The sequence below is a fragment of the Amphiura filiformis genome, chromosome 7 (genome assembly GCF_039555335.1).
Source record: "Amphiura filiformis chromosome 7, Afil_fr2py, whole genome shotgun sequence".
NCBI lineage: Eukaryota > Metazoa > Echinodermata > Ophiuroidea > Amphilepidida > Amphiuridae > Amphiura > Amphiura filiformis.
In genome coordinates this window covers 57,307,182-57,335,132 of record NC_092634.1, presented here as the reverse complement: position 1 = coordinate 57,335,132, position 27,951 = coordinate 57,307,182, and the positions used below count along the sequence as shown (strand labels likewise).

The window sequence follows — 27,951 nt, the reverse complement described above, 5'->3', positions numbered from 1 at the left end:
TCAAAAATATCAATTTTTAAAATCATTTGCCATAAAATGTGTATTACAGTATATTGCCAATTAAAAAAATCTAAATTATTTGATATCAGAAGGACATTCCTCATATTCAAAATGCAATTTAATATGCCTGATGTGCTTTACCGGTCCAACAAAAATATGTGAAAACATCGCTATCCAAGCCCTTAAAACAGTATTCAACTGTGTGGGTGTCGATGAATGCATGTATGACAGTGTCTTCTGTTCACATTCAAGTGACTTACCTGTGTGATTTTCTCTGTGGTTTTCCGCAATCATATGCTTGCACATGGAATGTGTAATCAGCTCCTGCTTCGCAATCGATCTTATCCACATTGCTCACGCGTACAGCGCCCTCTCCTGTTGCCTGATCTAAAAGTTCCAATTCAAAAGGAAAGTCCTTGGTTTCATCTACAATCCTAAGGTCACAGATTTGTCCATTCAGGCCTTCATCATCGTCCCGCGCAAACAGTATCGGGTGCAGGACTATATCGGCACTGTTTTCCCGTACTTCCCCGTGATATATTTTTTCCTCAAAAAATGGTTTCTGGTTTTCTTCTGTTGAATCTGTAACAAAAAATATTCACAGGTATGATCAATTTATCCCATTTTCAAAATCTCAACTTGCAAGCTTCCAATGACCACGATGATACACTCAAACACATTCTTGGATAATATATGTGACCATCCCGACAAAACCGGAACAAGATCCCAGAACTTTATAGGCCTTAAAATTTGACATAAAAATATACAAAAATAAAATTTTGGCATTCTTAATTTTTTTGACTGTGGGACAAAATGGACTTTCAAATCTTTGAAAGTACTTATTAAAACGAGGTTTATTTAACAAATAATTAACAATTGAACTATGATAATCGCTATTCAATCCTGTGTAAGGCAGGAAACTAATTAGCCAATTACTCAGAATAGCAACCTGGCAAAAATATCAAGGTATCATTTACAAAATTATCCATATCTTGAAAAGTATTTATGTTATGTATAAATGTTGGTCTCAATTTAAAGCTTATTGTCTAGTGCTTACAATTTTACTAAAAATCATGAAACGTCAAAAATGCGACTTGTTCCTGGTTTTGTCAGAACAGGTCCCATATATTGTCTTTTTTATTGTTTCAACAAAATGCATGAAATTTTACCAAATGACGCATAGTTTATACTTGCAAAAAGAATTGTAAATAGATGTAATGATTTTGTTCTAATACACACATTACTGATTAAAATCTGTCAAAAACAAATGTGTACAATACAAAGCATATGTTTTGACTCAAAACTCCAATTAAATCAAATTATTAATAGCTACAATATCCTTGCTCACAGCTTGAATTTGGTTTTACAATAATGATGAAATTAAGCAAGGAGTGTTCCACAGACCACAAAATGTATAATGTTACTGGGGAGTTTCATTGCATAAATTGATATGAAAAACAGCACATCTAAATTGGGATACAAACTCATGAAGTGTGTTTTAGTTATTGCCTCATTTAGAAGCAATTTGGGGAGAAAACATTGACCCTCCAACTTTCTCACTGTAATAAATGTGACAAATAGAGAAAATTGGTTACTGACTCAGCTCACTTAAGGCCAGTCAGAGGGGAGCATGACCTGGTGGTTAGCACTCAAATATTGAGACAAAATAAAGCAGGCATACCATATGAATGGTATGGGTTATAAAGGGGATCCCAAACCTTGATGCATGTATGTGTCATTTCTGCCATGTGCATAATTTTTCTCAGGAGGAAGAAAATGCCCAAAACTTTCATTCTGACATGATACCGTAAAACCTTGTCTACAAGCATATAGAGTGCCTCTGATAAAAGCTAAATTATTCCAGGCGCCATTATGGAGCTTGAGCAAATAAATTACAGATCCATTTATATACAAACAAGTATTATTGTAAGACCAATCTATTGTATTGGAATATTTACGCTTGTTTCGTATTAATAAAAGCTTTCATCAAAAACAATTTATGCTGTAGACGAGGTTTTACGGTTCCGATATATATTATTGTCCTAACTTAAAATAAGTTGTGCAAGGCCTAGATAGAAATTAACAATTCATGCGCGTATTTTGGGGGGGGCTTTGGGGGCGCCCAAAACTAAGGGGCGGCGGAAGAAGAAGGGGCGGCAAAACCAAGGGGCGGTGAAAGAAGAAGAGGCGGCAAAAAGAATTAGTAAAGAAAAAAGGGCGGAAAAAATTCGAAAAAACGTATAAAAAATTGTACTATCAAAATGTGTTGCTTTTGGGGCTTTGGGGCGCCCCCCCCCGGTAGGAGCGGCCACAGTACGCCACTGCAATTATTAACTTCCTTGTCTCATTTCTCATTCGTAATATTAAGATTTGCATTCGGCTGCGGAGTAGGCGACTACAAGCTTTCTCCAACTAATGCGATCTTGGGCAAGCGAAACAAGTTTGTTTGGCCGCAGCATCCCTTCAGTATCTCCCAGGAGGTGCTGGACATACTGTAAGTACAGTGTGCGCGGCCGTCCCGGTTTCCTCTTCCCATGTGGCATATTCTTTCACATGCTCGCCATTTTATTCACTAAAATACAATGCAGTATTTTAGTGAAATGGCTAAAACAGGACAAAAACATGGCTCCTACCCTCCCACTCAGCATAAATTATAAAATACATTCATATTCCGAGTCAAACAAAAAATTATTTTTCGGATAACCCTGCATCATCAGGGGTTTCACCATTTTGTTCATATTTCGCACTTCTTTTAATATTTCCGGCCTGAACTGACTTTTGTTTGAGCCATGTAACTTTTCACTTTCATTAAACCACAAAACCATAGTTCACACAGAGGTCCGTTTTAAACAAGTATTGCATTTAGAGTCCATTCTGTTGACCTCCATACACACAACCATCTTGTACCAACTGAACACACAAAGCAATTCTTAAACAATTCTGCCATATAAAATGCTGCTAATTTACACTTTAAAAGAAATTAATCCCACACTAAAATGCCTCTAAATCAGTCCACTTTGGTAACAAAAACTGTAACAATACAACAGCCAGACTTGTATACCAGTATCGTAACCCATCAATTGTTTACTAGTAATCGGATACGCTCACCAACGCCATTCTAAAAGCACCATTCTTTTATTTAAAAAGGTCACCTTAAATAACCACCCTTCTATAAATAGAAAAAAAATCACTCCTATGGCTAGGTAAACCAGTAATATTTTTACTGGCATACAAAAGCACAGCAAAACATTAACCATTCATTCGGGCCATGACACCTGCGCATGCATACATATGACCACAGGCATGGATGCAAATTTATACCTGAGATTATTAGGCAAGGGCTAAGGTGGACAAATTTGCATGGCAATCTTAATAAATGACTCCATTTTATGCATGATGATAACTGTAGCCTCCTCCTCCTCCCTCCCTCCTCTCTATTCTACTACACTGTGTTCACCATGGAAACATGAAAGAATTGCCATATATTCGCTGATTTGATCAAGTGTGCATTTTGATACATCAGCTAATGCAATTATTACTTTTGTTGATACATATTACATTCTGCTAAATCATCTGTAGGCATTGGCGCCAATCCGGCTTGAAATGTCGGGGGGACACCCGGCCAAAATTGTGAAAAAGTGGCTGAAAAGAACAAAAAATGGGTCATTTTGCCAAAAGTGGGGTACACGTCCCCTGCTCCTCCTGGGATTGACGCCCATGTCTGTAGGCAAACACCATGGAACGAACGTTCTCATTCAAAAAACTCAAATGATTTCTTCCTTTCTTTATTATACAGTGAACAGAGTACAGGGCAGTGAACGTTCTTTGAACTCAACACGCCAGAAGTGGAAACAGAATCGGTCTTCAGAATGAGTTCCTATTTGCTATGAAAGGGGAAAACTATAGGGTATGCAGAGTGTGTAGTAGATTTGCTATCCTTGCTTTTATTTGACTTACACATGTGTGTCACAATGGAGTACACATGATAATAGACAGGTGCAAACACATAATATTTATATGAGCTGCTACTGGCTTCTTTTGCAATTTTACATACAAATTCATCAAATTTCGCACAAAAATCCCAGTAAGAAGTGAGCTGATAGTGTAAGCATGCAGTATGAATCCCAATGCATTTTATGGTCACACAAATTCACTGCACATTTAAGATAAATTAACATTCTGTATTATCTGCTGCTACACGCTAATGGTTATGGTGAATGTCGCCTGCAGAATTAATACAGTGCATAATTTAATGTCATAAAGTTATGTACAAAACCTGTACTGTTGTTAAATCTCTAATATCGACAGACAGTCAAAATAATTCTTGATCGTAATATAAATAGTATTTGACATATTTCGGCTGGTTTTTTTCAAGAACACAGAATTGAGTCTCTCAAATAGAAAACAAATTTAAGTATCTTTCTGATCATTTTCAATCAATTTCGATTCTATTCAGCATATTTTCTATTTTTGATCACACTGCAAGAAATTTCAATTGTACAAGTAGTCATGGTGAGTCACGTTGCAGAGGATTGTTAAGGGCGCAACACTAAATCACTACGCATTTTATGTAAGAACGAAATTCGCTAATATAGTCCATAGTGAGTATGAGATTGTAGCGACCATATCTACCGACATGTTCACTTTAAATCACTCAATATCAGCTCATATGAATTCGACAAGTGTCTTCAATGATAACATGCAGAAAAAAACCGGACATTTTATCTCAAAAGCAATTCTCTGTGGCGGATGAAGACAACTTCCGATTTTGAAATGTGAGTGGTGAATTTAGTATATTTTTAGGCCATATTTTTGCACATGCTGAAATAGCGAAAAAAAGTCAACGGTCATCGATATATGCCGACAAATGTTTTGGAATCTACAGAAACAGAGCTTTAATGTGATACCAAATTTATTTTTCCAAGTATTGCAGGGACGCCAGGAATGGCGCTCGAAGTAGGCCAAAATCACACGTTATCCTATGGGGACGCTTATTTAGTGTTGCGCCCCCCTTGTAACGGCCGTCGTTATGAACGCGTTCTTTTTACATTCTTCGCGTGAAATAAGAAATGCGCGTCATGAAATGTGTTCTATTTCAATCACGATGATAAACAAGGATTACGAAAAGTCACCCTGATGAATTATTATTGGGAAAAATGCTTTATTGGCGAGCAGGCGCCTGCAAAGTCTAGAAATTGTATCCAAAAATCTTCAAAAGGCTCAAAAATGGGTTTTAAAGTTAATAGGCATTGTTAATCTGCATGAAGCCGTTTTGCTGCATATTCAGTAGGCCTATGCAAAAAGACCATAATTGTTACTACTGAAACAGGGGGGGGGGGTGTTTATACTTCACACTCATTAACAAGTGCTTTCCAAAACAAAATGGCAAGACAGATAATCTAGAAATGAAATTAAACTTGGTTCAAAGGCGTGCTTAAATTGTTGTCTGTCACTAGTTTAGTGAGTTTTGTGCAAACTCTCGCATATTGGAGGAAAAGTCGAAATATGCGATTTTCCGTGTTTCGGCACTGATCTTTAAAACAACATTTCTCTTGAACGAAATGTCGCAGAGACATGAAATTTTCGGTGTTGAGCTACAAATTTTCTCTAATTTAATTAATAAGTGACAAATGTGGATTTTGAAAACTTTTAAATCCTTATAAGGGCGCAACACTAAATCACTACGCATTTTATGTAAGAACGAAATTCGCTAATATAGTCCATAGTGAGTATGAGATTGTAGCGACCATATCTACCGACATGTTCACTTTAAATCACTCAATATCAGCTCATATGAATTCGACAAGTGTCTTCAATGATAACATGCAGAAAAAACCGGACATTTTATCTCAAAAGCAATTCTCTGTGGCGGATGAAGACAACTTCCGATTTTGAAATGTGAGTGGTGAATTTAGTATATTTTTAGGCCATATTTTTTGCACCGTGAAATAGCGAAAAAAGTCAACGGTCATCGATATATGCCGACAAATGTTTTGGAATCTACAGAAACAGAGCTTTAATGTGATACCAAATTTATTTTTCCAAGTATTGCAGGGACGCCAGGAATGGCGCTTCAAGTAGGCCAAAATCACACGTTATCCTATGGGACGCTTATTTAGTGTTGCGCCCCTTTGTAACGGCCGTCGTTATGAACGCGTTCTTTTTACATTCTTCGCGTAAAATAAGAAATGCGCGTCATGAAATGTGTTCTATTTCAATCACGATGATAAACAAGGATTACGAAAAGTCACCCTGATGAATTATTATTGGGAAAAATGCTTTATTGGCCGAGCAGGCGCCTGCAAAGTCTAGAAATTGTATCCAAAAATCTTCAAAAAGGCTCAAAAATGGGTTTTAAAGTTAATAGGCATTGTTAATCTGCATGAAGCCGTTTTGCTGCATATTCAGTAGGCCTATGCAAAAAGACCATAATTGTTACTACTGAAACAGGGGGGTGGGGGTGTTTATACTTCACACTCATTAACAAGTGCTTTCCAAAACAAAATGGCAAGACAGATAATCTAGAAATGAAATTAAACTTGGTTCAAAGAGCGTGCTTAAATTGTTGTCTGTCACTAGTTTAGTGAGTTTTGTGCAAACTCTCGCATATTGGAGAAAAAGTCGAAATATGCGATTTTCCGCGTTTCGGCACTGATCTTTAAAACAACATTTCTCTTGAGCGAAATGTCGCAGAGACATGAAATTTTCGGTGTTGAGCTACAAATTTTCTCTAATTTAATTAATAAGTGACAAATGTGGATTTTGAAAACTTTTAAATCCTTATAAAGGCGCAACACTAAATCACTACGCATTTTATGTAAGAACGAAATTCGGCTAATATAGTCCATAGTGAGTATGAGATTGTAGCGACCATATCTACCGACATGTTCACTTTAAATCACTCAATATCAGCTCATATGAATTCGACAAGTGTCTTCAATGATAACATGCAGAAAAAACCGGACATTTTATCTCAAAAGCAATTCTCTGTGGCGGATGAAGACAACTTCCGATTTTGAAATGTGAGTGGTGAATTTAGTATATTTTTAGGCCATATTTTTTGCACCGTGAAATAGCGAAAAAAGTCAACGGTCATCGATATATGCCGACAAATGTTTTGGAATCTACAGAAACAGAGCTTTAATGTGATACCAAATTTATTTTTCCAAGTATTGCAGGGACGCCAGGAATGGCGCTCGAAGTAGGCCAAAATCACACGTTATCCTATGGGACGCTTATTTAGTGTTGCGCCCCCCTTGTAACGGCCGTCGTTATGAACGCGTTCTTTTACATTCTTCTCGTAAAATAAGAAATGCGCGTCATGAAATGTGTTCTATTTCAATATTGATGTTAAACTAGGATTACGAAAAGTCACCCTGACGAATTATTATTGGGAAAAATGCTTTATTGGCCGAGCAGGCGCCTGCAAAGTCTAGAAATTGTATCCAAAAATCTTGAAAAAGGCTCAAAAATGGGTTTTAAAGTTAATAGGCATTGTTAATCTGCATGAAGCCGTTTTGCTGCATATTCAGTAGGCCTATGCAAAAAGACCATAATTGTTACTACTGAAACAGGGGGGGTGTTTATACTTCACACTCATTAACAAGTGCTTTCCAAAACAAAATGGCAAGACAGATAATCTAGAAATGAAATTAAACTTGGTTCAAAGACGTGCTTAAATAGTTGTCTGTCACTAGTTTAGTGAGTTTTGTGCAAACTCTCGCATATTGGAGGAAAAGTCGAAATATGCGATTTTCCGTGTTTCGGCACTGATCTTTAAAACAACATTTCTCTTGAACGAAATGTCGCAGAGACATGAAATTTTCGGTGTTGAGCTACAAATTTTCTCTAATTTAATTAATAAGTGACAAATGTGGATTTTGAAAACTTTTAAATCCTTATAAGAGGCGCAACACTAAATCACTACGCATTTTATGTAAGAACGAAATTCGGCTAATATAGTCCATAGTGAGTATGAGATTGTAGCGAGGCCATATCTACCGACATGTTCACTTTAAATCACTCAATATCAGCTCATATGAATTCGACAAGTGTCTTCAATGATAACATGCAGAAAAAACCGGACATTTTATCTCAAAAGCAATTCTCTGTGGCGGATGAAGACAACTTCCGATTTTGAAATGTGAGTGGTGAATTTAGTATATTTTAGGCCATATTTTTTGCACCATGAAATAGCGAAAAAAAAGTCAACGGTCATCGATATATGCCGACAAATGTTTTGGAATCTACAGAAACAGAGCTTTAATGTGATACCAAATTTATTTTTCCAAGTATTGCAGGGACGCCAGGAATGGCGCTCAAGTAGGCCAAAATCACACGTTATCCTATGGGACGCTTATTTAGTGTTGCCCCTTGTAACGGGCCGTCGTTATGAACGCGTTCTTTTTACATTCTTCGTGAAATAAGAAATGCGGCGTCATGAAATGTGTTCTATTTCAATCACGATGATAAACAAGGATTACGAAAAGTCACCCTGATGAATTATTATTGGGAAAAATGCTTTATTGGCGAGCAGGCGCCTGCAAAGTCTAGAAATTGTATCCAAAAATCTTGAAAAGGCTCAAAAATGGGTTTTAAAGTTAATAGGCATTGTTAATCTGCATGAAGCCGTTTTGCTGCATATTCAGTAGGCCTATGCAAAAGACCATAATTGTTACTACTGAAACAGGGGGGGGTGTTTATACTTCACACTCATTAACAAGTGCTTTCCAAAACAAAATGGCAAGACAGATAATCTAGAAATGAAATTAAACTTGGTTCAAAGACGTGCTTAAATTGTTGTCTGTCACTAGTTTAGTGAGTTTTGTGCAAACTCTCGCATATTGGAGGAAAAGTCGAAATATGCGATTTTCCGTCATTTCGCACTGATCTTTAAAACAACATTTCTCTTGAACGAAATGTCGCAGAGACATGAAATTTTCGGTGTTGAGCTACAAATTTTCTCTAATTTAATTAATAAGTGACAAATGGATTTTGAAAACTTTTAAATCCTTTATAAGGGGCGCAACACTAAATCACTACGCATTTTATGTAAGAACGAAATTCGCTAATATAGTCCATAGTGAGTATGAGATTGTAGCGACCATATCTACCGACATGTTCACTTTAAATCACTCAATATCAGCTCATATGAATTCGACAAGTGTCTTCAATGATAACATGCAGAAAAAACCGGACATTTTATCTCAAAAGCAATTCTCTGTGGCGGATGAAGACAACTTCCGATTTTGAAATGTGAGTGGTGAATTTAGTATATTTTAGGCCATATTTTTTGCACCATGAAATAGCGAAAAAAAGTCAACGGTCATCGATATATGCCGACAAATGTTTTGGAATCTACAGAAACAGAGCTTTAATGTGATACCAAATTTATTTTTCAAGTATTGCAGGGACGCCAGGAATGGCGCTTCAAGTAGGCCAAAATCACACGTTATCCTATGGGACGCTTATTTAGTGTTGCGCGCCCCCTTGTAACGGCCGTCGTTATGAACGCGTTCTTTTTACATTCTTCGCGTGAAATAAGAAATGCGCGTCATGAAATGTGTTCTATTTCAATCACGATGATAAACAAGGATTACGAAAAGTCACCCTGATGAATTATTATTGGGAAAAATGCTTTATTGGCCGAGCAGGCGCCTGCAAAGTCTAGAAATTGTATCCAAAAATCTTCAAAAGGCTCAAAAATGGGTTTTAAAGTTAATAGGCATTGTTAATCTGCATGAAGCCGTTTTGCTGCATATTCAGTAGGCCTATGCAAAAAGACCATAATTGTTACTACTGAAACAGGGGGGGTGTTTATACTTCACACTCATTAACAAGTGCTTTCCAAAACAAAATGGCAAGACAGATAATCTAGAAATGAAATTAAACTTGGTTCAAAGACGTGCTTAAATTGTTGTCTGTCACTAGTTTAGTGAGTTTTGTGCAAACTCTCGCATATTGGAGGAAAAGTCGAAATATGCGATTTTCCGTGTTTCGCACTGATCTTTAAAACAACATTTCTCTTGAACGAAATGTCGCAGAGACATGAAATTTTCGGTGTTGAGCTACAAATTTTCTCTAATTTAATTAATAAGTGACAAATGTGGATTTTGAAAACTTTTAAATCCTTGTAACGGCCGTCGTTATGAACGCGTTCTTTTTACATTCTTCGCGTGAAATAAGAAATGCGCGTCATGAAATGTGTTCTATTTCAATCACGATGATAAACAAGGATTACGAAAAGTCACCCTGATGAATTATTATTGGGAAAAATGCTTTATTGGCCGAGCAGGCGCCTGCAAAGTCTAGAAATTGTATCCAAAAATCTTCAAAAAGGCTCAAAAATGGGTTTTAAAGTTAATAGGCATTGTTAATCTGCATGAAGCCGTTTTGCTGCATATTCAGTAGGCCTATGCAAAAAGACCATAATTGTTACTACTGAAACAGGGGGGGGGGGTGTTTATACTTCACACTCATTAACAAGTGCTTTCCAAAAACAAAATGGCAAGACAGATAATCTAGAAATGAAATTAAACTTGGTTCAAAGACGTGCTTAAATTGTTGTCTGTCACTAGTTTAGTGAGTTTTGTGCAAACTCTCGCATATTGGAGGAAAAGTCGAAATATGCGATTTTCCGTGTTTCGGCACTGATCTTTAAAACAACATTTCTCTTGAACGAAATGTCGCAGAGACATGAAATTTTCGGTGTTGAGCTACAAATTTTCTCTAATTTAATTAATAAGTGACAAATGTGGATTTTGAAAACTTTTAAATCCTTATAAGGGGCGCAACACTAAATCACTACGCATTTTATGTAAGAACGAAATTCGGCTAATATAGTCCATAGTGAGTATGAGATTGTAGCGACCATATCTACCGACATGTTCACTTTAAATCACTCAATATCAGCTCATATGAATTCGACAAGTGTCTTCAATGATAACATGCAGAAAAAACCGGACATTTTATCTCAAAAGCAATTCTCTGTGGCGGATGAAGACAACTTCCGATTTTGAAATGTGAGTGGTGAATTTAGTATATTTTTAGGCCATATTTTTGCACCGCTGAAATAGCGAAAAAAAGTCAACGGTCATCGATATATGCCGACAAATGTTTTGGAATCTACAGAAACAGAGCTTTAATGTGATACCAAATTTATTTTTCCAAGTATTGCAGGGACGCCAGGAATGGCGCTCGAAGTAGGCCAAAATCACACGTTATCCTATGGGACGCTTATTTAGTGTTGCGCCCCCTTGTAACGGCCGTCGTTATGAACGCGTTCTTTTTACATTCTTCGCGTAAAATAAGAAATGCGCGTCATGAAATGTGTTCTATTTCAATCACGATGATAAACAAGGATTACGAAAAGTCACCCTGATGAATTATTATTGGGAAAAATGCTTTATTGGCCGAGCAGGCGCCTGCAAAGTCTAGAAATTGTATCCAAAAATCTTCAAAAAGGCTCAAAAATGGGTTTTAAAGTTAATAGGCATTGTTAATCTGCATGAAGCCGTTTTGCTGCATATTCAGTAGGCCTATGCAAAAAGACCATAATTGTTACTACTGAAACAGGGGGGGGGGTGTTTATACTTCACACTCATTAACAAGTGCTTTCCAAAACAAAATGGCAAGACAGATAATCTAGAAATGAAATTAAACTTGGTTCAAAGACGTTCTTAAATTGTTGTCTGTCACTAGTTTAGTGAGTTTTGTGCAAACTCTCGCATATTGGAGGAAAAGTCGAAATATGCGATTTTCCGTGTTTCGGCACTGATCTTTAAAACAACATTTCTCTTGAACGAAATGTCGCAGAGACATGAAATTTTCGGTGTTGAGCTACAAATTTTCTCTAATTTAATTAATAAGTGACAAATGTGGATTTTGAAAACTTTTAAATCCTTGTAACGGCCGTCGTTATGAACGCAGCGTTCTTTTTACATTCTTGGCGTGAAATAAGAAATGCGCGTCATGAAATGTGTTCTATTTCAATCACGATGATAAACAAGGATTACGAAAAGTCACCCTGATGAATTATTATTGGGAAAAATGCTTTATTGGCCGAGCAGGCGCCTGCAAAGTCTAGAAATTGTATCCAAAAATCTTCAAAAAGGCTCAAAAATGGGTTTTAAAGTTAATAGGCATTGTTAATCTGCATGAAGCCGTTTTGCTGCATATTCAGTAGGCCTATGCAAAAAGACCATAATTGTTACTACTGAAACAGGGGGGTGTTTATACTTCACACTCATTAACAAGTGCTTTCCAAAACAAAATGGCAAGACAGATAATCTAGAAATGAAATTAAACTTGGTTCAAAGACGTGCTTAAATTGTTGTCTGTCACTAGTTTAGTGAGTTTTGTGCAAACTCTCGCATATTGGAGGAAAAGTCGAAATATGCGATTTTCCGTGTTTCGGCACTGATCTTTAAAACAACATTTCTCTTGAACGAAATGTCGCAGAGACATGAAATTTTCGGTGTTGAGCTACAAATTTTCTCTAATTTAATTAATAAGTGACAAATGTGGATTTTGAAAACTTTTAAATCCTTATAAGGGCGCAACACTAAATCACTACGCATTTTATGTAAGAACGAAATTCGGCTAATATAGTCCATAGTGAGTATGAGATTGTAGCGACCATATCTACCGACATGTTCACTTTAAATCACTCAATATCAGCTCATATGAATTCGACAAGTGTCTTCAATGATAACATGCAGAAAAAACCGGACATTTTATCTCAAAAGCAATTCTCTGTGGCGGATGAAGACAACTTCCGATTTTGAAATGTGAGTGGTGAATTTAGTATATTTTTAGGCCATATTTTTTGCACGCTTGAAATAGCGAAAAAAAAAGTCAACGGTCATCGATATATGCCGACAAATGTTTTGGAATCTACAGAAACAGAGCTTTAATGTGATACCAAATTTATTTTTCCAAGTATTGCAGGGACGCCAGGAATGGCGCTCGAAGTAGGCCAAAATCACACGTTATCCTATGGGACGCTTATTTAGTGTTGCGCCCCCTTAATAGTAACAGTATCACTAGATATTCAAATTGTCGGGGTGTGCAGTTCCTTGACCCCTATTTACATATTTTACTGAGAAAGTGACCCCTGTGGCACTTATGGGTATGATATTTCTTCCTTTAGGCTATTCAAATTACCTGTTGTACCCTATTGTTGTGACAATCTGGTATGCAATATTATGCTGGCTGGCATCAACAATATGCAGGTTCAATTTCAATTATATGAAAATTACATTTGGTAGCAACTGTGATTTACAGAAATCTTATGATATGATGTACATGTATATTTTTTCAAAAATATATGCAGGTACATTCTACCACTACTAATTAATAAAATTTCATTAATAATGATTTTTAAATTAATATCAAACCCACAGTGGATTGCATCATAATATATCATGGAAGACCATGGGGAAAACCAAGCAAAGTTTCAGATAGTGCAACTGTTTCATAATTATAATTTGATAGGGAAGTCTCTATATGATTATGAATGCAAAACCACAGAAAGTCATTAAAACCCCGTTATTACCAACTTCATTATCATATTCATATTGTGAATCCATACGTATCATTTATTACAGCTGCAAAACAGTGTACATGTATAATCATCACCATTAAAAACCCGCTTATTTACAATTTTTGTAAAAATTTTATGTTAAATTTTGTTACTTTATATATATTCCTGCTTTTCCTGATGCGCATCATACAATATATTACCATCTTTTGTGGATGGAAAAGCATGAAATTTGCATGAATTCCATAAAATATCTAAAAACCAGTTTCATCAATGTAGCAAAAATCCAGCAATTATCATATTTATCCATAATTTCAAGCCAACCATTCACAACCTGAGTCCACCATTTGTTCAATTTGACAATCAAACTAAATTCTAAAAATTAAAAGTCAGTCAATATCACACTTTCTGTTATTTTTATTTACACTTCAACGATTAAATCCTTTTAAACATGTTTTTAAAGTCCCTAGTTTTGTGTGTCTTTCACAAGCCAACTAACATGCATACACCCACACCTCAATTTTCGATGCGCTCAAAATGCACACAAATTAACCAAGCACAAAAACAATATTACACATGAAATGCTATAATCATATGTCGTTGCATTGAAATGCAGAGGAACATTCATGTAAGCATTCAAGCTGACAAATCTGAGGAAACGTAGACACAAAATGGTACTGACACGCCACTCAGAACACAATGTTTTCACTCCAAACATGTGGGCCAAATGACAACTTTACCATCATGTTAGGGAACAACATTAGTGAATCAAAATTATATAGTAACTACTCGAAATCCAACCTCATTTATATTAGCAGGTAGTTGATTTCGCAATTAATCACCAAGTTTGGTATAAATAAGTATTTTCCATTGCTCCAATCCAGAAATTGTTGCCCTGTCTGTAAAACTAGTCTCAGGATGCAAACATTGATATATATTTGCTGGGTATATCTATGCAAATCTGAGCTCCCATGTAAAATGTGTGAAATTAAATACCTGGTGAAACAAAGACGGCTTAAGTAAACAATGTAATATGGTATTTTGATAGTCAGGCTGCTGCAAAATAAAACTCAAATACATTTTTATACGTGATTCCAGTAAAACATTTATCAATTCAGCAGATATAATTATGAGACATTTATTATGATTTTTATTCATCACATGTTCTGGTTTGATTTCATATTCCAACGTATATTACTGTTTATTCTTAAAAGTTAATTTTACATATTTAAGCAAAATTAACAAAATGAAGAAATTTAATCTTTCTTTCCACAGGGTGTTTCAAAATGAGGATATATATCAAAACACTGTCAAGGTTCTGTGGGTTTGTTACAAATGTCGTACACATATGGGCAGCGTTCGAAATAGGGCCAGTCAGCCGGCCATTGGCCTGTAACTTTTTGGTCTGGCCGGTAACTTTTCTGACTGGCATCTAGTTGCCGGCCCAGCTGGCCGGTAACTTTTTAAGGTCAAGCCCGGCTGGCCTGTAACTTTTTGAGGCATATTTCGAACACTGCATATGGGTACTAATCATTTTAGGATATCTTATGTCTGAGAAGGAAACCATTTATGCTTTTAAAAATTGCCAATTTGTTTCCAATGTCCACTTGCTTTTCAATGCTATTTATTTCACTAGTAACACCAACAAACACAAACCTAACACCCCCAGTACACACCCCCACATTTTTAAAATCTGGGTGGTACCTGCCAAATAATAATCAGTACCCCCACCCATCAGGGCTGTCAACTTTTCGAGAATGTGAAAAGCGGGGGGGGGGGGGTAGGAAGAACAATTTATTCATGGCGATGCATGAGATTTTACTCAATAGTCAGCTTTTTGTGTGAGATTTAATTTTAGGCGTGAGATTATACTACCTTGGCGTGAGACTCACGGCCAATGCGTGAGAGTTGACAGCCCTGCCACCCATTCCAGGCCGTATGCAACTAAAATACAGCATACATCAGCATCCCATGTGTGTGCAACAACGGAATACTTAATCCAAAATCACAGCAATGTGATCAAAATCTACATACAATGCACAATGTTTACATAGCGTTGGATCACCTGGTGCAATCCATGACCTAGCAATACAAACACAACAAGCTGCAGACCAGGCTGTACTGTGCAGTGCACAATAGAACCTGTACTACTGGGACATACCTATACAGTGGGGTCATTGTTTGGGTATGCATTTTTAAATAACAACTGGTCGCATGTCATAAGTTGGGTACAATTTCCATTACATGGTCAAAAATGACAAAAAATGTATTTTTTGATATGTTGTACATATTGACAACCTCTAATAATTAACACCATTTTTAACCTTATCACATGCTTAATTTTTGAGATAATGCTTAATTACTAATTAATTAATACACAGGCGTCTATGTAAATCTCAATTTTCAAATGCGTTTTTCTCAAATCGGACCTCAATTACAAAAATGACTGTAAATTTTTATTTTATGCAAGAATGTCATCAGATTTGGAGGATATGTTCTCAATACATTAATGCTTCAAATAAACTATTTAAAATAATTGTACGTATGTTAATTACATTGTGAAGGTCAATGACCTTTTTACGAGTAATTAGCGAGACAGTTATTCTATTAATGAGGAAATGAATATCAAGAAGAGAAATGTACATTAGCATGTTGCTAAAAATACTGAAATTCAACTAAGATTTCATTAAAAATGAAAAAATGGAACATATAACCTTTTAAGGTGGTACTACACCCCTTGATAAATTTGTGACTATTTTTGCATTTTTTCTCAAAAATAATAACACATTGGTAACAAAAGTTACGTATGGGCAAGGAATCCAGTTACTACACTGGAATTTCAGTGACTCAAGACAAGCGGTACTTTATATATGATAAGAAAAGAGGTACAGCTAGAATGTTCCTCATTTCTTAACATATATAATGAACCCCTTGTTTTGAATCACTGAAATTTCGGTGAAGTATATTAGATTCCTTGCCCCAATAATATACATAACTTTTGTTACCAGTGTGTACACAAAATGTAGTTACTTTTTGAGAAAATGCAAAATTAGTCACAAAATTTATCAGGGGTGTAGTACCACCTTAAGTAGTCAGTAATTGTTTTAGTTGTACAAATTCAACATTCAAAGCTGTCAATACATCATACCCTCACTAGATTTGAAAAAGTAACCGGTAGATTTGACATGCTGACATGTGAATTTTCACATATAGCCCTATTGCACACTCCCGCATCCGCCTGCTCCACATCCGCCTGCTCCTCCACCCCTGGCATTTTTCATTTCAACTGATGTGATTTTTTACTGAATAATGTATAATTATATGCATCCATGAGATTGAAAGAGTATAAAATTAGGCTTAAAATGAGGTATCAACCACTGCTGTAGGATATGGGGTTACGGAAAGCCAATCAAATTTGTATCACAATTTTCAGAAAAGTGTAATCCCTCCACCCTTTTTGCATACCCAACTTATGACATGCGACCAACTACAAAATTATACCAAATAACCCCGGGCAAATAACCAAAATTTATCATTTTATCTTGAGCAAGTCTTTTAGTTTGTGTACAAACAGACTTATAATGAAATCATTTGTTGTTGTTGTTGCTATTTTGTTTTGTGTATTCATTAACTTCATGAGAAATTTTTTGTTCTACTCCTGATGTGCCCATTCTGATGTGAGGGTAAAACAACATGTTTATTTGGGTGCAATTAATGTCATGTGCAATTTCATGCTGCCTGTTTGTTCTTTTGCTCTTTGCTCAGTTTGTAATCATTTTTTTCATGATCACTGCTGACAAACTGAGCTTGAATGTATGTGTCACTTTAATGAATTTAATCTTTTGTGCGGTAGGCCTACCTTGCTACTTTTAGCAAAATTTTTAACAATGTTGCGTATGCACTTGTTGTGTGGCATTTGCAGCCTACTTCAATTATTTGAACACAACAGTAAAGTTTGACCTACATGTACTTCATGAAGGCCAAATTAGGTGGGACCTTTATTTTGATTTGTTTCTTAGTTTGGAAATTGACCACTCATTCATTTTCAAACCATCATAGCACTTCTTACATGTGCACGATGATAAACAATTCATGATTAAAAATTATATAGCTCGTGAATTTTTAGTGCCAAAGTAATTTAGTTTTTCAAAAACAACAAGATAAACCACTGCAACTAACTGATGTTCAATGTGACCAAGAATTATTCATTACCCGGTACATGGGCACTTTTTAATTACTTGTCATGGTTGTCAACATGGTCAATATTGTCATAACTTAGTATGTAATAAAGTCTCCATACCATGTTCTCTGCAAAAAAAATTAATTTGGCCAATATCAGAACACAGAACAGCATGACTTTGTGGGTACCCAGAATGGGCTTTCAAAGACGTGGACAAAAAGAAACCCCCCAAAAAGGAACCGTCACAGTCGGTCACTAGAGGTATGGTCGTCCTCCCTACAAAGAGGGGCTTTCAGAGCGTGCAAGGAGGATATTTAATAAGCATGGCATTCAAACATCATTTAAGCCACACCAGACATTAAGAAACATTCTGGTCCACCCAAAGGACAAACGCGATTCCTCACAAACCGCCAAATGCGTTTACTTTAAATCCCCTGCCGCAACTGTGAAAAAACCTATATAGGTGAAACCTCAGAGTTCTAGGTACACGGCTTAAAGAACACAAAACCAAAGCGGAAAAAGCCTCAACTCAGACCAGAGCTCAGAGGAAGGCCTCGGTCACCGGTGAGGTCAACAAATCCGCTATTACTGACCATGTAGCGGAGGATAATCATGTGATCAATTGGGATGACGCGAGCATAAAGGACAGAGAGCAAAACAGAAATAGAAGACACATAAAAGAAGCGATTTGGATACGGAAAAGGGGGCCCAACACACTCAACCGGGATTAAGGAAATTACTTCCTGCCGCACATCTATGACCAACTCCTAAAACCACCTAAAACAGCGTCACCAATGTCACGCTCCGACAGGAAGCAGACGAGGAGGACTGGGAGAATTGGTCAGTCGATTTGAGAAAGTGCTACGATGTAGCACGAAACGTCATTGTTAGGTATGTTTAACATCATTTTACCAAATAATCAATTGGATTTGTTTACATGAAATTTTATAAATGAACTGAGTCCATTATTAATTCATAATTACTGCACTTGTTATGAATCAATGCACATGAACCATTCTTGAACTTGTGAAGCACACAACTTTTTTGCCATGTCTGGCAAGTCTGGTGAAAATTAAACATGGAAGTGTTTTGATTATGATATCCAGTCTGCAGTAATGAATGTACCCCAAATATTGAACAGCTACGAGATTCAAACAATAAATCCATCAAAATACTGGTATTCAGTACAATATTAAATGACTCTCCCTCATTTCAAATATATAGTTTTGGTTTCTCTTTTGTTCAGAAACCAAAAATCAAGGGATTAAAAAGTAGAGCTGATCTGATCTGCAATCATAACACTATTATGCTGGGAGGACACAGTATAGGGTATATAACCAGAAGTATACAATAGCCTATTGTGCTAACATAATTATTATCATGATTGATATCGAAATCTATCCATGGACGACAGTTGATGCTCTCTGTCGAAGGTAGGTGGCATATTACACTCACGAGTTCTAGGCCTAGAAATCATATACATGCGCGTATACTGAAGGATGGGGTGGGGTGGGGAATTTGTTTGTTTGTATGAAACATAAACGATGCATGGAGATGATTTGATTATGAATTAGTTTATTATCCCGGAAGCACAACCCATACCTCTTTAAGAGGGGATCCCTCCTATATAACCACCTCTTTCCTAAATTACCCCTTTCCCCTCCTCCTCCCCTACATTCGATATCTTCATCTCGAGCTCTCCTCCCCTTCTTTCACTTCCAATGCTCTCTCTCATTTTTTTCTCTCTCTCCCGGCCCGTCTCCCCCTTGCCCTTCAACCCCCCCCCCCACACACACACACACCCCCCAATCTTCTCCCCTCTATCTTCTACTTTTTGCAGTAAAAATTGCTTCAGTAAAAGTCATTAGGTTATTAGAGGTCATATAATGGCCTTCCATCGATTCTGGTACATGGGATTAAGGACATGAATCGATTTTGTTTATAGCACCTATACAATTACAGTAGTGGCCCTTTTGTAATGTCGAATGCAAATATTTCGATGGTCTATATATTTTCACAGTGAAATCAGCTTAGGCTATTTCAGTAGTCTCAAGCCAATGCTTTCAAACTAAATCAATGCTTTCAAATGTAGACTGTTTTGTTCGACTTCTCTGCTCGTGAATATTGCACTGCGAAATTTAAACATTTCTTTTGTATACTTAGATCAGGTAACTCGAAAATCCTGTAATTTTATTCGTCACACCACTTATAAGAAACTGAAACCAAAACCTAAACTACCTGTCACAAATGTTTAGTTTTAAACAAAAGGTAGAAATAAAGAGATCGATATCTTGTGATTCAAGTGGTTAGGCAGGACAATAGGAAACCACGTGACCAAAACCAAAACCAAAACTAAAACTATATATTTGAAATGAGGCATTGCAACTTTCATAACCTTCACAATATCTTGTTTTCTGTTTGTTTGTTTTTTGTAAATTATGATGAATTCCTCTTTATGTAAACATACTAATATTCAACAACTCTTCCTATACCTTTGTACAAGAGCCAAGCGTTGTTAATCCGTGATGAATCCACACTTTTCCAGTAGCGTATACGTGAACGCAAGGTTACGCGTACATGTTACGCATGAGCACATAAAATTTGTCATGCCTGGAACTTATGCATAAAGTGATAAACACTTTCTTAATATTTTATTAAAGTAAGCTAAACAATACCGTGTTATTCTTTAGTTTTATTGCCGATATCAACAGAGAAATCATCGATCTTCTTGTAAGGTTGAGTGGCAATGACAAACGGATATTCTGAATCAAAGAATCATGTGAATTAGACGATCTTTAGCTTGTATTCAATGTTAGGATTCAATCATGTTTCACCGTTGTTCATCACCGATTAACAACTCGCGTCCGGCGCGTCTGCGTGGTTTACTTTTAGCAACATTTTTGATGCAATCGCCTGTAGTGATCGGCTGTGTTTACCTCTAAACTTCCATTGCTTTACACAGTGTCATGTTTCAGCGAATCCAACCAGATTTTGAATGCAATGGTCTCTAGCCTAAAATGTGAAGCTATCGGTGAGCAAATTGCAACTGCAGCAGCCTCAATCTAGCACTTGTTCAGTGCCTTATGTATGTATATGAGATCATGACAACATTATAAAATCCATGCTTGGCGCCTCGCTCGCTATTCCGCCGAGGAACTATAACTATTTTTATCTCAATCCTCATATCCCAGCTGGGCTTCTACTGTTCTTATTCCTATAGGAATGGCATAGGAACTATTGGAAGGACAGAAGCCCAGCTAGGATAAGCGGCTGCCATGATTGCCAGTTGGCTAGTGCCGTACTATTACGCCGACTTTCGTATTCACCGAGGAGGACAATTTCGACCTCCTCGTTTGTTTACAAACAGAGAGGTAGACAAAAGGCCTGTCAATACTGTTCCGCTTGTCCAAATACTCAAGTATCAAAAGGATGGTCCACAATAGAGTGATTCACGCAACATGAATAGGGGATTAAAAAACTGTGAAGTAGGACCACATGCTTCTTTTGTCCAATTTGCCATCAAGATTTCAAATGGAAACAGTTCAGACCCAGAACACGATCATGTCAGAAATTAATTGTTCTGGGTCTGATTATTCGGACTACCGTACCAGTTGGCACTAGTTCGCAACGCAAACTTAGAAAAACGGGCAAACAGACACATCATTTTATCGGTATGACATTTTCGTTATTGGTGACGCCCTATCTAAGTTTGCACTGAAGTGCACTGCCATCTCAGTTTTGGTGCGCCGACTTGGATCATGTGCTAATGAATTTTTATTTATTCTGGATAAAATAATGGAGTATTTATTACAATTTCAAGCATAGAAGTTTAGGTAAGAAGTACAAGAAGCTGTGTAATTAATATTATGACAAACATGCAACTATTTAAGCTACAGGAGCCTTGTATTTTTTAGTGCAAACTCTAATTGACACCATGCAATTGCGTTGCACTAGCTTTTTGTATACACTTCGTCCCATAGTACCGTTGTGCAGAGCTACTACGGTATGGGTTCCTCGTACTAAGTTGGCACACCATGTGCCGGGACCATGTGCCTGTCTTCTGGCAAACAGCATCTTTCATGGCCTTTGCTTCGTGTGTGAGAGTCAGGATAGGAGATAGAAGATCATAATGTTTTGGGCTATGCGTCTATATCACTTCAGTCATACCGGTATTGCAAATAATTTCTCCACATACCGCTCAAGTAAACCCATCTCAGAAACATGATGTCTGTATTTAAAAAACTAACGGTAGTCGGTAACAAATCTCTCAAATGTACATGATAATCATATTCATAAATATGTCAGTGCAGCCTCTGGCTCTGCCCGTGATCAACTGATCATGGTGATTTCAAATTTGTTTGTGAAATTGTGTCAAAATGTGCTATCAGTCACTAATTTTTCCCCAACCAATAAATCAAAATGTGACACTGACAACATGAACCTGATCATGACAGTGTGAGTGTGATGTCACTGACGGTATAATAATATGGTTTATTTGTTTCACAAAACGAGCAAAATATACATGTAAACGTAGACCATGTTTGGCGTAATTATAATATTGCTGCTGCGTATTTCACTGTGTGACTTTCCGATGCTGCGTGCATAGCTACTGTATAATTATACTGGTACGTTATGACCGATGTTTATTTTCAATGTTTGGCCGTCTCGGTCGGTGATAAAACGCTTACCTTTGCTGTATATTCCGCTCAAATTGAGCAGAGCGAGCAACAGTGCTCCTCCCCACCACCTCCGCATCCTAAACATGATTTAGATTAGCCGTAACTCCTCTCTTGTCTTAGGTTTTGTGCTTATTTTTGCCTTAGAAAAACGTCAAATTTCGCTACTTTCTGACAATATGGCCGCTTGTAAAATCTTTTCACGGAACAGCCTGTTTCCCAAAATACACCTGCATTGCACTGAAACGATGACGTTATGGTCGTGTCCACTATTTCATATGGGGATTATATATTAAATTTGCAAAATTTTGACTAATCAAATTACTCTTTTGAGTTTTACCGAGCTAAACCTAATATTAGGCTAATTTTCAGCGACAGGTTTATTTAATTTTTGACAACTAAAATATTATATTGTTAAATAAATAAAATAACATGGATTTTGTTTCTATTCATGTAATCGTACTCCCCTTTAGGTAAAATAGTTCCGTCTAATCAATTAATTACTATCAACCCCAGTGTTATCTACTGAAAGGGTCTTCACAACAGTACGTGAATATGACTCACTGGGACATTTGACAATGGATGAGATTGCATAAGCTTTGTTTATGTTCGGCTTGTCTTTTAAAGGGGCAATTCCCTGCGAAATGTTGAAATCACTCATTGATTATTTTCTTACCGGGTAACTGACCCCTGCGTCTACCCTGCGTCTCGGCGTCTGGAGTATCAGACGATCCGGTCCAATGAATCGGGGCTTGGCAGATCGATGGCCCAATCGCTAGGCCTATCCATGGAAATAGTCTCATCTACTATTTCCATGGCCTATCTAAAGCAACTTATTTTTGTAAACTTTTTGGTAAACCTGACTTGAAATAATAATGAACCACTAATTTTTTTCAAGTAATTGATGGGTTTTCCAGACTGTCTTACAACCTAAGTTCAGGTCAGACCAGAGCGCGAGCGTCAAGAAAAAACATTTAAGAGCAGGGGGTTATTATCTTTGAGCTTCTTTGTACCAGAGATGTAAGTTTTCGGGAAATCTCCTGGGTTTGTTTTGGCTAGGTTCTATCTCGGGCATCATGCTTTTCACATGAGTTTTTTCGTGGCTTATATCTTTGTAATGTGTCTTTTCCCCCACCAGTCTCAAGTACAGGGAATAAAAAATAAAAAATAAAAAATACATTATTCCTGGGCATTATTCTCTGTAAGCATGGTATACACCCGTAAGGCCATCCGGGGGGGGGGGGACACTCCAACTTTGGAGGTGACGCGTATGTAGGGCTGTTATAAAGACCCCAGACAAACAAGTATGTCTATGGTTAAGACCCCCTTTTTCAGCATCGGTGTCACTCAAAGACCCCATATATCTTTTACGAACACATGCTCTGTCACCTGAATACCCCTTATTTTTCTATTTGATCTGTCACCCAAAGACCCTTACAAGTTCAATTTGAACAGCAACTTTCATTTTATCACTGATTTTGTTACTTATCTCACCCAAAGATTCCATTTAAAAAAAGGTCATGTTCTCACCCAATGACCCCATATTTTTTACATTTTGCTCTCACCGAATGCCAAAAATCATGCTCTCACCCAATGACCCCATATTTTTTACATTTTGCTCTCACCGAATGCCCCTGAGTGCGAAAGTGCCAGCCCTACACCTATATCCATTTCAAATTGAAGTACCCCGGAAGGCCGTATAAAATTAATGTTTTGGTTCTCGTCCAGAGGATTTTCATGAATTGATGAAGTAGGGAGGTTTTGGGGTGTTTTTTTCAATGTAAAATGAGCATTGTCAGTAGTTTTCGGTCTTTTCCAACAGTGCTCGAGGAAAGGATGAGGCCCTTTTTTTCCAAATTAATATGAGGGATAAACCCCCTTTTGGCGAGTGAATAAGTGCATATGGAACAAGTGTGCGCGATGCGGGCGAACATTTTGTGCGAAACTGGTGAAGTAAAAAAGAAGCGTGAAAAATGTTGGCACTTTTAGAGTAAAATGGACAAATATTAGGTTAATTTGGTCAAAACCCATTTACAGTGGTGCATGCGGGTATTTTTTTTGGGGGGGGGGGCTTTGGGGCGCGAGCCCCCCGGGGTAAAAGCAGGGGCGGCCAAAACGAAGGGGCGGCGGAAGAAGAAGGGGCGGCAAAAAGAGGGGCGGCGGAAGAAGAAGGGCGGCAAAAAAAGAGGGGCGTGGGAAGAAGAAGGGGCGGCAAAAAGAATGAGGAAAGAAAAAAGGGCGGAAAAAATTTGAAATGTGTTGCTGTGTTGGTTTTAGGGCGCTAGCGCCTATAATCTTTTTTTTTTTTTTTGCTCTTCACTTTTTCAAACCACCAAAAAAAAATTGGGTCAACCTTTTCGGGCTTTTGAGGAAGGGGTGGCAAAATTGAATTTTCTTCACCTGAATACCCCTTATTTTTCTATTTGATCTGTCACCCAAAGACCCTTACAAGTTCAATTTGAACAGCAACTTTCATTTTATCACTGATTTTGTTACTTATCTCACCCAAAGATTCCATTTAAAAAAAGGTCGATCATGTTCTCACCCAATGACCCCATATTTTTTACATTTTGCTCTCACCGAATGCCAAAAATCATGCTCTCACCCAATGACCCTATATTTTTTACATTTTGCTCTCACCGAATGTCCCTGAGTGCGAAAGTGCCAGCCCTACACCTATATCCATTTCAAATTGAAGTACCCCCCCCCCCGGAAGGCCGTATAAAATTAATGTTTTGGTTCTCGTCCAGAGGATTTTCATGAATTGATGAAGTAGGGAGGTTTTGGGGTGTTTTTTTCAATGTAAAATGAGCATTGTCAGTAGTTTTCGGTCTTTTCCAACAGTGCTCGAGGAAAGGATGAGGCCCTTTTTTTCCAAATGAATATGAGGGACAAACCCCCTTTTGGCGAGTGAATAAGTGCATATGGAACAAGTGTGCGCGATGCGGGCGAACATTTTTGCCCGAAACTGGTGAAGTAAAAAAAGAAGCGTGAAAAATGTTGGCACTTTTTAGAGTAAAATGGACAAATATTAGGTTAATTTGGTCAAAAACCCATTTACAGTGGTGCATGCGGGTATTTTTTTTTGGGGGGCTTTGGGGCGCGAGCCCTGGGGTAAAAGCAGGGGCGGCCAAAACGAAGGGGCGGCGGAAGAAGAAGGGGGGGCGGAAAAAAGAGGGGCGGGAGAAAAAAGAAGGGGCGGCAAAAAGAATGAGGAAAGAAAAAAGGGCGGAAAAAATTTGAAATGTGTTGCTGTGTTGGTTTTAGGGCGCTAGCGCCTATAATCTTTCTTTTTTTTTTTTTCTCATCACTTTTTCAAACCACCAAAAAAAATTGGGTCAACCTTTTCGGGCTTTTGAGGAAGGGGTGGCAAAATTGAATTTTCTTCAGCCCCCCCCAGGGTAGGAGCGGTCACGGTACGCCACTGGTGTGTGTGTGGGGGGTTGATTGTATGGATCATCAACTTTTCACCCCCCCCCACCCCCCCCACACACACACACACCCACCTACCGGAGATCTACGCCTATACTAATAACTATAGACTTATAGTAACGTCAGAATGCTGGTCAGAATGTCTCCATTTCTACTTTATTATATGTAATTCGGCCTGATACTATGGTATTCCCTCAATGAATACTGCCAAATTCCGCATAAAATGTAGGCCCACCAACTGGTTATCATACTTGTGTCCTTATCTTCTAAAAGAGCATTGTTTTGTTGTTGTTTTTTAGGGTGTCTTTTTTTTTGCAGAGATGGAGCTACATTTTTTTTCACTTCCAATTAATTTTTCAATAAACCGGTTTTAAAGGCCCATTCAGTGATTTACTTACATAGCCTGCTATGAAAGCCGTGTATGAAAGATGACAGTATATAAATTAGCTCTGTGGCTTCAACTTTGTCAATCATAATGCTGTTTCCTTGGGGTTTTTTGCCCAAATTGTTCATTTCAGAAATACCTAAATGACAATTTTGACGACTTACCCTTCACTTTTAGGGATTTACACACAATTTTATTTTTTTAATACTTTCGCTGGGATCACTGAATGGGACTTTAAGGATACTTTTTTATGTCTTATTATTTTTATATTTATGTAGGCCTACAAAATCTTGTTATTTCATTTTAGTAGACGATATTATTTAAATGAATGAGGCACAGACGAAATAACTAAAGGAGATAAAGGAGTAAAAAATCAGAACAATATTATTTTGTCAAGTTTATTGCTGTTAACCGTTAAATCATTTTATTTCAATAGGCCTATTTGTTATAAATTGGTATCTAAACTGATCAAACATATTTATGATATTAGTCAGCAACCGAGACGTTCAATCGCATTTTGCTTGGGTCACACTATACATTCACTCAGCAAGCAAAAACAGTATTGAATTTGCTTATCAAAGTATTTTCTATTATTACATTTCCAGATGCTTTTGAATTGTGTTGCTTGTCCATAATGTTGTCTCATACCCCCTGCTTGTCCCACAGCCACTATTAATGATATATCAAGAACTCTGAAGATCGAGGGCGTATAACAATTTCTGAACTGGTCTGGAACTGGCACTGCTAGATTCTTGCAGTTTAAGTGTCACCCCACCTAATTAACATACATAGATGGCCAAGGTCAAATTTTTTTTATCGTGTTGGTCGAAAGGGCTTTGGGTGTAGATTGTAAAAATCCACTTTGGTCGCTCATATGTTACCCGTTGCCATGGTAACGACCCGGAATGTATTTTAGGCGATTTTAGCTCATTTCAGGCTGAAAATGCTGAAATTTTCCTAATAAAGAACGGAACATAGCTCCAATATTCGAGAAGATAGAAGAAATTTGATTATATCCTTACAATGGACCATCTTTCTACTTTTCAATAAAAAAATAAAATTATTCATGAGGTGCTCGTTTGTATCTTTTTTTGATCTGGCAACACTTATAGTTTTGCCATTTTGAAAAAGTGGCAATTTTGACCTGTTTTTGAGGTGCAAAAACACTATTGGCCATGACTCCCAGAATATTGTAATTGTGGTTGTAAAGAAAGCAGACCATGCCCCATTCAAAATTGATATAAATGGCTTGGGGGATTATATCAATAAAGCAGAGTGTTGCCAGAAAATAACACATGAGCTCAATTTGACTTGGAGTGTTTTTCCCCTGTATTTAGGTATTACTTTACATATTTTTTATGTTTGTGCATCATGTTATCTCACAATTGAATGTTTTTTATCTAGATATTAAATATTAAACGAATTCAATTTCTATTTTGATATTTAAAGTGTTGCCATTATACAAAAAACGGCATTTTAAGGTATTTTAGTCAAATGACTAGAAATTGGCACATATTTAAAAGTCTAAAAACAAATGATAAATGTATAATCACTTGAACTATATACTTCTGAATATTGATGTAGCAGGCCTTACATCATTCAGCAATAAGCTAGGGATTGCAACTGCAGTGTTGCCATAAAGTAAGCAAATGTAGTACTTTCTTTCTACAGACTACATTGTTATGTACTGATTTTGGGGAATTTGAGAATTCAATTCTAAACAAAGTGTATTATGTTA

At 37.1% G+C, this 27,951-nt stretch overlaps 1 protein-coding gene across 1 annotated transcript in view; it reads right to left on the bottom strand.

The window, feature by feature from the left end:
- The window catches only part of LOC140157379 (calsyntenin-1-like), a 258,270-nt gene extending 235,655 nt beyond the window's left edge, over positions 1 to 22,615 (bottom strand). Inside the window, exons 1-2 of the mRNA XM_072180555.1 lie at positions 22,409 to 22,615; positions 261 to 582 (exon numbers count right to left, since the gene is read on the bottom strand). Coding sequence (XP_072036656.1) covers positions 261 to 582; positions 22,409 to 22,484 — 398 coding nt within the window. The 5' untranslated portion in view covers positions 22,485 to 22,615. The remainder of the gene's footprint in view (positions 1 to 260; positions 583 to 22,408) is intronic.
- Between the last annotated feature and the right edge of the window lie 5,336 nt (positions 22,616 to 27,951).